Source organism: Hippopotamus amphibius, chromosome 3, assembly GCF_030028045.1.
Source record: "Hippopotamus amphibius kiboko isolate mHipAmp2 chromosome 3, mHipAmp2.hap2, whole genome shotgun sequence".
Lineage (NCBI taxonomy): Eukaryota > Metazoa > Chordata > Mammalia > Artiodactyla > Hippopotamidae > Hippopotamus > Hippopotamus amphibius.
In genome coordinates this window covers 44,382,128-44,394,992 of record NC_080188.1, presented here as the reverse complement: position 1 = coordinate 44,394,992, position 12,865 = coordinate 44,382,128, and the positions used below count along the sequence as shown (strand labels likewise).

General features: G+C 38.8%; 1 protein-coding gene across 1 annotated transcript in view; it reads left to right on the top strand.

The window, feature by feature from the left end:
• Window positions 1–12,482, top strand: part of ADAMTS3 (ADAM metallopeptidase with thrombospondin type 1 motif 3) — a 279,671-nt gene extending 267,189 nt beyond the window's left edge. The window contains exons 21-23 of the mRNA XM_057729161.1: window positions 5,413–5,620; window positions 7,339–7,456; window positions 11,695–12,482. Of these exons, the coding sequence (XP_057585144.1) occupies window positions 5,413–5,620; window positions 7,339–7,456; window positions 11,695–12,254 (886 nt within the window). The 3' untranslated portion in view covers window positions 12,255–12,482. The remainder of the gene's footprint in view (window positions 1–5,412; window positions 5,621–7,338; window positions 7,457–11,694) is intronic.
• The last annotated feature ends 383 nt before the right edge of the window (window positions 12,483–12,865 follow it).

The following is a 12,865-nucleotide window of genomic DNA, read 5'->3' as shown; positions in this document are numbered from 1 at the left end:
TATTTGTAGACTTTTTGATGATGGCCATTCCGACCAGTGTGAGGTGATACCTCATTGTGCTTTTGATTTGCATTTCTCTCATAATTAGCGATATTGAGCATCTTTTTAGCATGTGCTTGTTCGCCATCTATTTGTCTTCTTTGGAGAGATGTCTATTTAGGCCTTCTGCCCATTTTTTGATTGGGTTGTTTGTTTTTCAATACCGAATTGTATTAGCTGTTTATATATTTTGGGTGTTAACCCCCTGTCAGTTTCATAGATTGCAAATATTTTCTCCCACCCATTCTGTAGGTTGTTTTTTCATTTTGTTGATAGTTTATTTGTTATTCTTCTTCTTTTGATAGTTGATAACTACTTTCTTCCATTTCTCTCAGTAAAATACTTTTGCTTCCACTTCTTGAATTTTTGTGGGGAGAAGTAGGGTGAGGTTTTAGATATTATGTATATTGATTTTCCAGTGTGGAAAGTGAGGATTTAGCATTCTTTACAGTCCTTCCTCAAATGCACACCCACAGCCCACACTTGTCCCTTCCCCAATACCGTCAATATTGATATAACCATTTCCTGATATTGATATTCAGAGTTTATATTATTCTAACAACAAGGAGTCTCTCTCTTGACGGTTGAGTCATGTAGCATGCTCTACTTATGTTTCTTTTCTTATAAAATTTTGTTTCTTCTAGAGTTAGTGAATGTCTTGATTTCTATGTCTTATTTTCTACTACTTTTCACTAATTCATCCCCAAACTCTCTTCCATGAGTATCAATCTCTTTTAAATGCTAAGCATTCACAACCCTCAGAATGGGAGAAAATATTTGCAAACAAATCAACAAAGGATTAATCTCCAAAATATATAAACAGTTCATGCAACTCAATATCAAAAAAACAAACAACCCAATCAAAAAATGGGCAGAAGACCTAAATAGGCATTTCACCAAAGACACACAGATGGCTGAGGCACATGAAAAGCTGCTCAACATCACTGATTATTAAAGAAATGCAAATCAAAACTACAATGAGGTATCACCTCACACTAGTTAGAATGGGCATCATCAGAAAATCTATAAACAATAAATGCTGGATAGGGTGTGGATAAAAGGGAACCTTCTTGCACTGTTGGTGGGAATGTAAATTGATACAGTCACTATGGAGAACAGTATGGAGGTTCCTTGAAAAACAAAATGGAATTACCATATGACCCAGCAATCCCAGTACTGGGCATGTACCCAGAGAAAATCATAATTCAAAAAGACACACACACCCCAATGTTCGTTGCAGCACTGTTTACAATAGCCAGGTCATGGAAGCAACCTAAATGTCCATCAACAGATGAGTGGATAAAGAAGATGTGGTATATATATATATATATATATACACACAGTGGAATATTACTCAGCCGTAAAAAGGAATGAAATTGGGACATTTGTAGAGACATGGATGGACCTAGAGACTGTCGCACAGAGTGAAGTAAGTCAGAAAGAGAAAAACAAATATCGTATATTAACACATATATGCGGAATATAGAAAAATGGTACAGATCAACTGGTTTGCAAGGCAGAAACAGAGACACAGATGTAGAGACCAAACATATGGACACCAAGGGGGGAAAGGGGAGGGGTGGGGTAGGATGAATTGGGAGATTGGGATTGCCATATATACATTACTAATAAGAAAAAAATATATCAAATTGTAGACTTTGAATATATGCAGTTTATTGTATGTCAATTATATCTCAATAAAAGTTCTTAAAAAATAATAAATAAATAAATCCTAAGCACTCCAGTATCCTGTCACTTGTGCCTTGTTAGAGACATCTCTCAAAGATTTCTCTGTGTTCCATCCTGGGGCTTCTTTTTACCATCCTCCTAGGGATTCCTACTGCATGTGTCTTATATTGGAACTCCTGTTTTCCACATTCTTTTTCTTATCTTTCAGAATATTCATTCATTCTGAGAGGTCATATCTTTCAGTTGTTTAATGAAAAAACTATATACAAAGTAAAAATTTTATATAAGAATTAAATTCCTGTACACCAAAGAAAAGTCTATAAGAGGTTAAAGTATGGGGTATATAAGAAGACTTTCTTCTGCTCTCTCTTGATCATTTGGACATGCACGTATGTATACCATTCCAAACTATATTTTCCTCAGAATTTTTAAACTGTTGCTCCATTATTTTCTAGATGCCAGTGATGCTTTTGAAAAGTCATTTGCTATTCGAATTCTCAGTTATTTCTATGTGATCTATTTTTTTTTTTTTTTTTGTCTTTCAGAGTATGTGGGATCATTTTGTTCCTAGTGTCTTCCAATTTCATAGTGATAAATTGCCTTTGTGCTTATTTTTTCTCATCTCTTGTGCTGTATGCTTGTAGACTTTTTAAAGCACAAAACTAATATCTTTCACCTCCGGGAAATTTTCTTGTATCTTTTCTTTGAAAAGTTCCCTCTACAATTTTCAATATTCTTTCCTTCTGGGAGATTTGTAGTTAGGATTTCTAGACAAATCTAATTGTCTTTTGTTTCCTCTCCTGGTATTTATTGTTTTTCTTGATGAATTTTTCCATTTTTATTATGTCATTAACATCTGAGAGTTTTCATATCCAAGAGCTGATTTGTTTATGAAATATTCCATTTTCAAGACATTTGATCCTTATTCCAAAGATGTAATATATTCTTTTATCTTTTTTAGGCTCTTAAAGATCATTTCCTTTTTTGTGCATTACTTCTTCTATTTCCTTTTTCCCTTTATTCAACATTTGTGTTAGAGACTATATGTCTGGTGATCATTGGCTGTTCACATGTATATAGAATGCAGCATTAAACTGCTGTATGATACATAAGAAGGTTGTCTAGAGAATAGATCCTGAGAGTTCTCATCACTAGGAGAATTTTTTTTCTTTTCTTTCTTTGTATCTATATGAGATGATAAATTTAACTAAACCTGTTGTGGTAATCATCTCACAATATATGTAAATCAAACCATCATGCTGTACACTTTAAACTTATACCATGATGTGTATCAGTTATTTCTCAATAAAACTGTGGAAAAAAGAATGCAGTATTAAAAGGCTGATTGGAAGCTTCCTTATCATCAAGACTTGTTTGCTGGTGTGCTTCACTGTAGGGTGAACTGATTAGACTATTTCATTGAAAGATACTCAATTATTTGTATATTTAGGGATTTTTCTAATGAAATGATCAGATTCCATAGAGCAGAATCAGTCTCCTGCCTAGAAGGTGCAAGCCCTTTAGTAGCTGTAGTGGATATTGTACGTGTATAGGCAACTAGGGTCATCTCACCCTTCCACAGGTGGATTTTCACATAACCCCCTGTTTTCTCTATGGGCTTTTTCTATCTTGACTATGTCTGTCGTCCATCAGTTAAAAGTCTGCTTTTACAGAGGATAAATCTCTCAAGTCTTCTGCTGGGCTGGAGGAGGGGCAGTTACCCAGTGTGGTTAAGGTTCTAACTCCTTCCAGACAGACTTCCCATCAGTGCCCCTGTTCTCAGCCTTTTCTTCATGCTTACGTCCATAGCCACACTTTCACCTGTGGCCACTAATCATTTCTACATTTCTGAAGTTCTGCAGTCAAGTCCCTTTGCTTCTCAGCTTATGCTACTGACTTGACTTTATCCTTCTTAGATCTTCTGAATTGGTTGCCATATGTCCAACACTTTCTAGGTTTCAGAATGATCTTGCGATGGCGTCCTATCCAATTTTTTTTTTTTTTTGCCTTTATGGGGGTATGCCATTTTATTTATTTTTTTATTTGTCATTCTGGGAATTTCAGGGGGGAATAAAGGTAACCAAAAGTATCTATGACTATGAAGTATATACTTCTCATGTAATACCTATCTTCAAATGAGAGTCACAATGGAAGCCTCAAAACTGAGTAAAATTTTTTAGCTGCCACAATTCATTCTATTGCCAGTTGAAAACCTAGGGCAGTCTTAAACTCTGAATAACAAAGACTGCCAAGGTTTTAACCTGTTTATATTTTGGTGCTCCATACATACAAAAAGAAAAAAAATTGCAGAGGGAAAGTAAATTTGGAAAGGACAAATAGTATACCTCCATTCACATAACTGACGGATGGAATCAATGGTGACACCCCTTTGGGACAAATGTAATGGAGAACTGCCTATCATATTGTATCCATAGCTAATTTGGAGAGTGCTGGGGCACTGACATTGAATTTGGACACAGAATCGGAGACTGTCCCATAGGAAATCTTTTTGAAAATATCTGCTTGGAAATATTTCTGTCAGGTACATTCATGGAAGCAGTTTCCGCTCAGGCCCAGATGCACGCAAGCTTTACCTTTTCATCAGGTCCAATAAGGGCCTATGTGAAGAACTGAATTTTCCAAACATGATGGGTATGTCAGGTAGCCTTCACAGCAACAACCATAGAGATGGAACAGTAACCTCAGTCAGAATATTAAAACATGAGTAAACTCATGAGGTAATGAAAAAGCAGCGGCGGCCAAATCAGTTTGTCATAGCAGGCATCAGATGGATCCCTTTTTTTATTTCCTTTCAGATGTTTAACATCATGAGGCAATATGGCTGAGAATGAGTTGATGCTATTTTATTTTATTTTTATTGAAATGCAGTTGGTTTACAATGTGTTAGTTTCAGGTTTACAGCAAAGTGATTCAGTTATACATATATATGCATATGTTCCTTTTCAGATTCTTTTCCCTTATAGGTTATTACAAAATATTGAGTAGAGTTCCCTGTGCTATACAGTGGGTCCTTGTTGATTATTTTCTATTTAGCAGTTTGTATCTGCTAATCCCAAACTCCTAATTTATCACTCCTCCCCCCCTTTCCCTTTGGTAACCATAAGTTTGTTTTCTGTGTCTGTGAATCTATTTCTGTTTTGTAAATAAGTTCCTTTGTACCATAGTTTTAGATTCCACATATAAGTGATATCATATGATGATTGTCTTTCTCTGACTTACTTCACTTAATATGATAATCCCTAGTCCATTCATGTTGCTGTAAATGGCATTATTTCATTCTTTTTTATGGCTGAGTAATATTCCATTGTATATATGTACCACATCTTCTTTATGAGTTGGGCTGTTTTTGAAAACTACCATCATGCTGAAATCTAAGGGGACAACCTTAGGATGAGTTTCAGAAACCCTCTGTAGATGATCCTTTCAGAAAAGAGGTTGTTTCAGAGTCACTGGGAGGCAGAATACTAGAGCATAAAAAATAGAAGTGTCAGGCCTATGATTGTGAGAAAGTTCTAAGACTTTTTGTTTGACGCATCCATCTTTCTGAAACTGCCCCCGGGGTGGCACGTCACTCAGAGAGCAGAAAGAGCTAGGCTTGCGGTGCAGGAAGGGGCACCCTATGCACCCCGGTTATCTTGTTCAATCTTACCCCCCACCCCGCAGCTGGGCCGCGGAAGAGTGGGAGCACTGCACCAAAACCTGCGGCAGTTCCGGCTACCAGCTCCGCACGGTGCGCTGCCTCCAGCCGCTCCACGACGGCACCAACCGCTCCGTGCACAGCAAGTACTGCGTGGGTGACCGTCCTGAGAGCCGCCGGCCTTGTAACAGAGTGCCCTGCCCGGCCCAGTGGAAAACGGGGCCCTGGAATGAGGTGGGTGTTGAGAATTGTGTGCGTGGGTGTGTGTGTGTGTGTATGTAAGCATGTGAAGTGTATTTTCATTTGGCTTCCATATATGTAGGCTTTGTGTGAATCGAGAAACTCACATAGTTTGAAATCATTAAGCATCAGTATGTATTAGGAAAAAATCATATTTTAAAACAGTTTTTGCATGAAAGATTAGTTGATAGGGGGCAAACCACATTAGGATGTCTTGTGACACAGAGGTGTCTAAAAGGTGACTGAGCTTCTGATATTTTTTTGACTGCACCATTCCTCCTAGACACGTTCCAAATCCCTGACCTTGAATGCAGGGCCCTGCCCCATTTGACACCACACTAACTCTTCTTTTTTTAATTTTTATTAAGGTATAATTGATATAATTTATATTAGATTCAGGTGTACAACTTCATGATTTGATATTTGTATGCACTGCAAAATGGTCATCACAGTAAATCCCACAATAACTCTTTTTATTCCATCTTCCTTTATTCCAACTGTTTGTCCCAGTCTGAGTAAACTGCTCACTGTTCCAAAGGCCATGCTGGTTTGAGCCTCCTCCGTTTTGGCTGGCTTGACCTTCCCCCTCTTCCCATCTGACGAGCTCCCCAGTCACCCATCAACGCTCAGCTCCATGGTCCAAAATACCACCTTCCAGGGGTGCCTTTTCCACAGTCCTTCCTCTGCGTTCCAAAGGCAAAGAGGGCTTCCAGTGGTTTGCTGATTACAGCAGTGTACTGTAACTGCTGTCTTTGAGCTTGTGCTCACCACTAGTCCATGCATTTCTCAAAAAAAAAAAAAAAAAAAAAAAAGGTGCTTTGCTTCCCCAGTGCCCAGTTGGGTGCCTGTCCAAATGATGTCTGCTTGGTGATTGGCTGAATCAGTGTCTCAATGCCTGTATTAACCACAGTTCTTTGATATTTCTAAAAACTGCAAGTGAAGAAACATGGGATCATAGTAGAGTGGAGAGGAGGAAAGAGCAGCGAAAAGCAGATAGAGAACAAAGAAGGAAGTGGAGAGTAGGCCTAGGAGGGAAGGAACAGGCAGTCTAAGGTTACCTGCGCAGGACCAGAACCGTAACATTCCATGCGCCTCAGAGTCCTGGAACAAGCATCCCTCCTCTACAGCTCCTGCCCAGGCCAATAGCATGGCTGTTTCTGTGGTTAGTTTTAGAGCAGTTAGCCCATTCCTTAAAGGAATGTGTTTGTGGGAACAGAGTAAAAGTAGATCCAAAGAGGTTTAATTAACCAAAATAACATGTCAGTAAATTCACCGTCTGTAAGAAAGATGAGAAAATGAGGAGCTCAATCCGTGGTGGACTCCTTGAAAAAGGGCTCCACTACTGTTTTTAGGAAGTACAGAAGGTGTTTCATTATAACAATACTTCCTTGGCATCAAATGCTTACTACATGCCAGACCTAAGTGTTTTATATACATTGTCTCCTTTGCTTTCATTTAGTCCTACACCAATTCTATGAAGCTTTCAGAGAGAGGGAACAATGCTCCCAGGCTGGTAAAGGATGGAGCCAGGGTATAAACCTGGGATTCTCTGTCTCCAAAGTCACTCTAACACTGCACCATAGAGAAAGAACTCCAGAGCTGTGTATGCATGTATGCTTGTGTGTGCATGTCTGTGCCTGAGTGTGCACATGGGGAAAGGAAGAAAGGCCTGGTGGAATAAACGTCTGTGATCACAGCCTTTGTTTCTATAGTGTTCAGTAACCTGCGGTGAAGGGACAGAGGTGAGACAGGTCCTCTGCAGGGCTGGTGACCACTGTGACGGTGAAAAGCCTGAGTCTGTCCGAGCTTGTCAGCTGCCTCCTTGTAATGGTAGGTGTGACACTGATTGATTTCACTGTTCTGATCATGGTTTTTGAGCCTCAAAAAGCAGAATTTCTTTTCAGGGCAAGCTCTGGAATTTACATTTGCTTATTGGAAAAGCAACCAAAGGGAAACACCCTTGAAATATTAGTCGAATACAGTTAAGATGGGTGTCTGTGGCAATGTTCCCTCCAGTTAGTTATCATAACCGCTGCAGCCTCTGTGGTTCCCAGTAGGCAGTAATGCCAGGGCGAGGGCCGTGTCATGTGTATGTAGCTTCTGTCAATTTGTGTTTCTAGAAGCTACTTATTTGCTCTCTTTGATTTTCTTTATAACTTCACATGATTGCCAAAGGCATAATAATGCAGGAGGTTTTGTAATATTTTACTAAAATCATTCCATTTAGGCATGTGGATGATAAATGTCATTCACAAAGCCATTTCCAATACCTGCCCATCCATTTCCATGGACTTAAACAGTGTGCTTTCAAAACAGATACCTTGTGCACATGCTGAAATTTGCCTAACTTACTCTTGCTATATTGCAAAAGCAGAGTCTCTTTTCTTTAACGTGCATATCTTCCTCAATTTACATTGGAGTTACATCCCAATAAACTCATCCTAAATTGAAAATACTGTCAGTTGAAAATGCATTTAATACAACTAACCTACTGAACACCGTAGCCTAGCATTAAACATTGCTTCAAAGAATACAGTTGCCTACAGTTGGGCAAAATCATTGAACATGAAGCCTATTTGATAATAAAGTGTTGAATATCTCACATAATTTACTGAATACTATGCTGAAAGTAAAAAACAGAATGGTTGTCTGGGTACAGAATGGTTATATCAGACGTTTGCCCCCGTGGCCGCCTGGCTGACTGGGAGCTGTGGCTGCTGCCCTGCCCAGCATCACGAGAGAGAGTCATTCCACGTGTCACTAGCTCAGAAAAGACCCAAATTCAAAGTGTGGTTTCTACTGAATATATATGGCTTTCCCACCATCATAAAGTCCAAAAATCATAAGTAGAACCGTCATAAGTCAGGGACATCTGTAGCATTCAATTTGCTGTTGTAAAACAAACAGCGTATATTGGATGGTTTCAGTTTCTATCACTATCTCCTTCTTCCTCCTTTTCTGTCTCCCTCTGCATCTATCTGTGTCCTCTGCATCTCATTTTGTCTCTCCACTTTGCTCTCCTCTCATTTCCTCTGCGGGTTTCGCTCTGTCTCTGACTTGCTGTCACCTGCTGTCTACAAGTTGCTCACTTTCTGTGTACATCACACGTGCTTTTTCCACTTCACTCTGTCTTCTCGTTCTCCCTCTCTGTGTCTTCCTCTCCTAGTCTCCCTACCTCTACCTTGTCTCTCTCTTTCTCCTGCTCTCTCTTTCCCTTTCCTCTTCTCTCTCTCCTCATCTCTTCCCAACTCTCTCCTTTTTCTCTAATTCTCTCTTCTTCTCTCTAACATTCCTCCTCCCCCCTTTTCAGCACAAGTGTCTGTCAGTGGCGTTCTTTCTCCTCCACTTTTCTCTGTCCTTCCTCAGCCTCCCTCCCCCATCCCTGTCTCTGCCACTGGGCATCTGTCTCTCCATCTCCACCATCTCTTGCCTTCCCTGCTTTCTCTCTTTCCCAGCCCCATGTCCCTTCCCCTCTGACTCCCTGTGCCTGTCTCTCTCTTCCTCTCTCTCTCCCTATCCTCCCACTGCCTGTCTGCTCTTCCAAAGAAACCTTATAAATTATTTCTTTGCACATTTTCCTTTGAAATGTGGGGGTGGCATGAACAAGTATGACCATGAGGGGGAGACAAAGGACTTATATATTTAATCATTTTTCTCTGGAAAATGTATTTGAAAGTTCAAAACACAAGTCGAAGCCAGAAGAATAAATTTATCTAGTTAGAAGCTATAAAGTTTACTGTCACCATAGTATTTTACTCTTACATAGGCATTACTGTCAGGAGGTCAAACACTTTTCAAGTAAGCTTTATTGACCTTAATAACTGGTAGAGCTATATACTTCTGCAGATAGGCCCAGTTGTCCCCAAGAATTTGTTTGATCCTCTTCCTTAAGCCAAAAGAAAATGTTATAGGCATAGAAAAAATAATTCAGGTAGGAAAAGGGATTGATACTTGTGGTGAAACCCATTAGTGTGATTCTCAGGCATTTACAACCTAATTAGACGATTATCTTAGCTAATATGAAATATTCAAACATATCATACTGTATCATAGATGTGTAAATGTCAGGGAAATACAAGTCATTCCACAACTCGGGAAGTGGACATGGCATTATAGCTCTAACAAAGGTGGTAAGCTTAGCCTCTATTGGCCTTGCCAACTGACCCTCCTTTTCTTTTTTTCCCCTCAAACTTTAGGAAAGGGATTCAATTTCTCTGGCAAGTTATATGGCAGGTTCCTTACCTAGCACTGTAGAATTACCCAATATTACACTGTAATTTTAAGCTATTATATTACATAAATGCCACGATTTACACTTCTTTGCATTTATTAATTGAATGTGGGATCAGTATTCTGTGTGCATGGACTCTGCAGAGGATATGCCCTGGAATGGCTGAAAAGAGGTACAGAATAACATTTTCATGAGCTCAACATTTGGATTTTTTTAAATCTAGTTCTTATAACCTATGATAAATAAAATTTAAAAATAATAGAAATATTATGTACACACACACACCTACCAAGTGTTTTGTGAGTTACTTTAGCCCTCTTTAAAGTACTATCAATTCAGTGAAATGAAAGAACCATGAATTATTCATAAGAAAGTTGGCACAATTTATCCAGATTTGTGCTTTCAAATAACAAGTAACCTGAGAACATTCAATGATAAACATGAAACTGTTGCCTTCACTCTGGAGAATGTTCTCCAAATCAAAATAGTATCTTCATTTTTCTTTTGGTAATATAGCTTTAAGATTTAATATGTTCCAAAAGGTCTTTAGTATTTATTTTGATTTTAAATTTAATATATATTTTTTTGGGGGGGTACACCAGGTTCAATCATCTGTTTTTATACACATATCCCCGTATTCCCTCCCTTCCTTGACTCCCCCCCCCTCGAGTCCCCCCCACCCTCCCCACCCCCGTCCTCTAAGGCATCTTCCATCCTCGAGTTGGACTCCCTTTGTTATACAACAACTTCCCACTGACTGTTTTACAGTTGGTAGTATATATATGTCTGTGCTACTCTCTCGCTTCGTCTCAGCCTCCCCTTCACCCCCCGCCCCCGCCCATACCTCGAGTTCTCCAGTCCATTCTCTGTATCTGCAACCTTATTCTTGTCACTGAGTTCATCAGTACCATTTTTAGATTCCGTATATGTGAGTTAGCATACAATATTTGTCCTTCTCTTTCTGACTTACTTCACTATGTATGACAGATTGTAGTTCAGTCTACTCTATTATAAAGACAGAGCTATTATAAAATTTTAAAAAAATAGATGCCCTCTATATCTTAAAAATATGGTAAAACGAATTCTATTTTCCCATTCTAAAATCAGATATATATTTCTACTAGGAAGAAAAAAATACCCTTGATCTGAAGACTCTTGATGGAGATGTGAACGTGCTGGTCAATTCAAGTGCTTTGCACATAAAGGATAGTTATTTTAGTAAATTCATCCCAATATTCATATTTTTAATGCAAAGGCTCATGTGGACAACTCCCATCAATGTTAGATTCTTACTTAAGTTTTTTATATTCATACATGATTTTAATTTCTTCCCTCCTTTTATTTATTTTTAGTTATATTTAGTTTTATATTTAAAATGAAATATAGTTGAAAAACAAGGTTATGTTAGTTTCAGATATACTACCTAGTGATTTTGCATACACCATGCATAATATACTTGCATGCATTGTGCAATGATCACCACAGTAAGTCTGTCCCCATACAAGGTTATTACCATACGACTTGGCCATATTCCTTATGCTGTATGTCACATCCCTGTGGCTTATTTATTTTATAATTAGAGGTTTGTACCTCTTAATCCCCTTCATCTGTTTTGCCCCTTCTTCAGCAACCACCCGTTTGTTCTCTGTATCTATGATTCTGGTTTTGGTTTTATTTACTTTGTTTTTTAGATTCCACATATAAGTGAGATCATACAATATTTATCTTTCTCTGTCTGACTTATTTCACTTAGCTTAATGCCCTCTAGCTCCATCCATGTTGTGCTGCTTTTATGTTTGGGTGTGTGTCTTATTTTGTTTTCTTTTGATCTTTGCAGATGAGCCATGTTTGGGAGATAAGTCCATATTCTGTCAAATGGAGGTGCTGGCGCGATATTGCTCCATACCAGGTTATAACAAGTTATGTTGTGAGTCATGTAGCAAGCGCAGTAGCACCCTGCCACCACCATACATTCCGGAAGCTGCTGAAACTCATGATGATGCTATCTTTAACTCCAGTGACCTCCCTCGATCTCTAGTGATGCCTACATCTTTGGTTCCTTACTATGCAGAGACTCCTGCTGAGAAGAAGAAATCTTTGAGCAGGATCTCTTCTGTAGGAGGTCCAAATGCACATGCTGCTTTCAGGCCAAACAGTAAATCCAGTGGTGCTAACTTACCCCAAAGGAGAGCTCAGCCAGCAGAAAATAAGACTCTGAGACTGGTCTCCCCCACCACCAAGAGTGGCCACCTCACTTCATCTCCACAAATGGCTGCTGCCTCCTTCCTGGCAGCCAGTGATTCCATAGGTGCTTCTTCTCAGGCAAGAACCTCAAAGAAAGATGAAAAGATTATTGACAAGAGACGTCTGCTAAGATCATCCACTTTGGAAAGATGAGAAAGTGAAGCCAAAAGGCTAGACGTCCGTGGAAAATCTGGACAAGTTCCCTCTCCCCGTGGTGCATACAGCTCTTTTAAAGTGGAAATCTCCATAAATCGTCAACTCATTTTATCTGTAAGTGGAAGAACAAAAAGTGCTGGTTCACTTTCTAGTTGCTTTCATCCTCCTTTTGTTCTGCATTGACTCATTTACCAGAATTCGTTGGAAGAAAGCACCAAAGATTATTAACCGAAGGAAAGTAAGTTGCTAAGTGTGTTGGTCATTTTCTAAAGCAGAAAAGGGACTGGAACTAATTGTGCATATCAGCTGAGTTTCTTTGTTTTAAAAAAGTTACAGTAAGAATAAAAAAGAGGTGCCAATGGTTTACACTTTAACAAAAGGTTTTGAAAATGGAGCGAAGAATTCTTAGACTTGTATTCCTATTTATCTATATTAGAAATATTGTATGAGCAACTTTGCAGCTGTTGTGTAAATACTGTATATTGCAGAAATCAGTATTATTTTAAGAGATGTGTTCTCAAATGATTGTTTACTATATTACATTTCTGGATGTTCTAGGTGCCTGTCATTAAGTATTGCCTTATTTGATGTTCTATGAGTTGATTTTC